The 3,174-nt window shown below is 48.6% G+C and overlaps 1 protein-coding gene across 1 annotated transcript in view; it reads right to left on the bottom strand.

Annotated features, from left to right (window-relative positions):
- Positions 1 to 563: 563 nt before the first annotated feature.
- Positions 564 to 3,174, bottom strand: part of LOC122542692 (exocyst complex component 3-like) — a 48,046-nt gene continuing 45,435 nt past the window's right edge. Inside the window, exon 12 of the mRNA XM_043680671.1 lies at positions 564 to 1,303. Within this exon, the coding sequence (XP_043536606.1) occupies positions 1,063 to 1,303 (241 nt within the window). The 3' untranslated portion in view covers positions 564 to 1,062. The remainder of the gene's footprint in view (positions 1,304 to 3,174) is intronic.

The raw sequence follows: 3,174 nt of genomic DNA on the forward strand, positions 1-3,174 counted from the left end.
TCCTAACCGCCCTCTGAAATGGCTGAGTGAGACAGTTCAAGGCCAATTAAGGGCGGCCAATAAATGCTCCCTGTGCTCATGACCCAGGGAAGAATTAAAATAAAAATGCACTTGAGTATTACTCAAGTTCCAGCAGCTGAAAGAGTCGTACAGCACGGAAACAGCCCCCCGCCCCGTTCCAGGCCAAACATAATCCCCAAACTAAACTAGTCCCACCTGCCTGCTCCTGGCCCACATCCCTCCAAACCTTTCCCATTCATGGACTTATCCAAATGCCTTTCAAATGTTGTAACCGTCCCCGCATCCACCACTTCCTCTGGAAGGTCATTCCACGTGTGAAACACTTCTGTGTCAAAAATTTGCCCCTCGTGTCTTTTCTAAATCTCTCACCTTAGAAATGTGGCCCCGAGCCTTGGAATTCCTCATCCTAGGGAAAAGCCAGCTGCCTATGTATACCTTGCATGATTTTATTAAATTCTATACAGTCGCTTCTCAATCTCCTAAGTATTTTCAATCACCTTACAGCTGCCTCCTCTATTGCAGCTCAGGATTACTCACGATCATTTGAATTGAATGAGCTTTATTGTCACGTGCACACGACTGAGCGCAGTGAAAAGTTTCCTATGTTGCCACTTTTGACACCATCTTAGGTACAGTTTACCTACTATTTGACTCCAAATAGTGCCAGGTTAGTGTCTTTCCTACTATCCATGTCAATGTGCCCTCTCTGAGTGAGTCAATGGGCGCCATATTGGATATCCCAATCACTTTGGGATGGATTTACCACTGGGGATCGGAGCGGGAAGTGATGGATTCTGACTCTCTGGTCTCCAGACTCTGCTTGCGTCCTCTCAAACATGGTCAGGATCAGGCTCCGACTTGTCCAAAGTAAATCCACGACGCATCTGCCAATCAGTCGACCTCCAATCAGCAGTTTGTGATAATTTCCGGGATTATTCTCTTTGCTATTCACAGGCGACAGGAGTTGTGGGGGGAGGGGGCGGGGGTGAGGCGGGGGGGTGGGGGGGTTGCATTTCCCATCAGGATCCCAGCTCCACCGGGTCACCTGACGCGCACGCTGCGTCGGCGGAACACGGAGAAGCATCGCAAAGCCCAGCTCAGGTTGAGGTTGGCACACTGCACAACTGGGGTGGCATCGATCTCAGCAAATAGCGCCCTGTCGCGAGACAAGGTGGAGCCGCCGTCGTTGCCGTCAAAGTCTCGGAGCGTCTCCAAGATGCTCTGGCGGTTTTGGTGGCTGATGTCTCCCCGTATGTTCAGCAGGGCCTCGATGTGCTCCTTCCTGTAAGATCAACGAGAGAACAGAATTTTTTTCTCCTGAGCTAGCTTTGTGGTCCGTTCATCTCCTCATCGCTGACCTCCAAAGCACACACAAAAAGAAAATCCCTTCCAACAAAGATCGAGTGACATCTGTGCTGGGAGGCTATGGGGAGGTGATGGCCCAGTGGTAATATCACTAGACTATTAATCCAGAGTGTCCTGGTAATCCCCCTGGGACCTGGCTTCAAATCCTGCCATGGCAGATGATGGAATTTGAATCCAATAAAAATCAGGAATTATGAATCTAATCATGACCATGAAACAATTGTTAGGAAAAACCCATCTGGTTCACTAATGTCCTTTAGGGAAGGAAACTGCCATCCTTACCTGGTCTGGCCTACACGTGACTCCAGACCCACAGCAATGGGGTTGACTCTTAATTGCCTTCTGGGCAATAAATGCTGACCCAGCCAGCAACGCCCTCAACGCGTGAATGAATTTTTTAAAAATCCCTTTGCCAATTGCAATCTGGTTAGTTAAGTTGGCTGCATAGCAAAGCCAACAGTGTGGGCTCAATTCCTCAACTCCTCAACCTCTCCCCTTACCTGAGGTGTGGGTGACCCTCGGGTTAAACGCACCACCAGTCACCCCTCTCTTGGGGAACTTGTGCCCACCACTCTGGGACCACGGCAAACGCTTACCATTGCACCTCACGGGCTGGGAGGTAAGTCAGGAGGTTACAGAAAGGGGCTACACAAATGCAAAGTAACTTCCCTCGCTTTGTGCATGCTGTGTTCACTATCTCGCACTGTGATGCTCTCCAGGTTTGAAGGCGCATCCGTACAAAGATGGCAGCACTCCAGGGAAGGGCAGGGGGAATGGGAGCTGCTGTTCCATTACTAAAAATAAATCGAATGGATTTTACTTCCCTTGGCAGTGAGGCCATTCACGATGTCAGACTGGGAAATGAGGCTGAGGAATTGGAATGGCTTGTTTTGCCTCACACGGTCTGATTTTTATTTTTCGTTGGTAATCAGTGTGGTCTCTGAGACGGGAGATGCTCCTAATTTCACTTCCTACACTCAGGGCCTTGCCAAAATCTTCCTTCCTCTGTTGTTGCTATAAGTAAGGACCCGAGACCTCACACAGGAAGACGAAACACTCTCCACAATCCATCAGCAGTGACACCTGGAACATCAGGATGCTGAGCATTCAGGAAAAATAACAAATTAAGAAACGCCAATTGCTAATGCCCCTCCCTTGGCACCTTCTCTCTGCCAAGAACCTCGTGATAGGAATAGCAGAGAATATTTTTACAAATGTTTAGTGTCGCTTGGCATCAGACTCTGAGTGCACTCGGGAGTTTACTCAAGTTCAGGAAGATTTTGTCAGCTTCAAGTACTTCCCATTGTTTGCACATTGTCCAGGGCTAGAGGAAGGATTTGGATTATTCTAATACTGCAGCGGACAAATATTGGCAACCCATCAAATGAATTCCAAAGCTCTGCCCCCAGCCCCTCCTCCCTGACTCCAGTTGCTGAATGCTCTGGGATGAGACATGGGGGTCACTGATGTTACAACAGCTCAGTTCGTACACTGCAGGGAGTTTTGGTGGGGGTGTGTGTGGGTATATCTGTGTGTGTGTGTGTGCGCATGTGTGTGTACATATATCTGTGTGTGTGGGGACATATCTCTGTGTGTGTGTACATATATCTGTGTGTGTGTGCATGTGTGTGTGGATATATCTGTGTGTGTGTGTGTGTGTGAGAGAGTGTGTGTGTGGGTATATCTGTGTGTGTGTGTACATATATCTGTGTGTGTGTGAGAGAGAGTGAGTGTGTGGGTATATCTCTGTGTGTGTGTACATATATCTGTGTGTGTGTGAGAGAGAGT

Source organism: Chiloscyllium plagiosum, chromosome 41 (assembly GCF_004010195.1).
Source record: "Chiloscyllium plagiosum isolate BGI_BamShark_2017 chromosome 41, ASM401019v2, whole genome shotgun sequence".
Classification (NCBI taxonomy): domain Eukaryota; kingdom Metazoa; phylum Chordata; class Chondrichthyes; order Orectolobiformes; family Hemiscylliidae; genus Chiloscyllium; species Chiloscyllium plagiosum.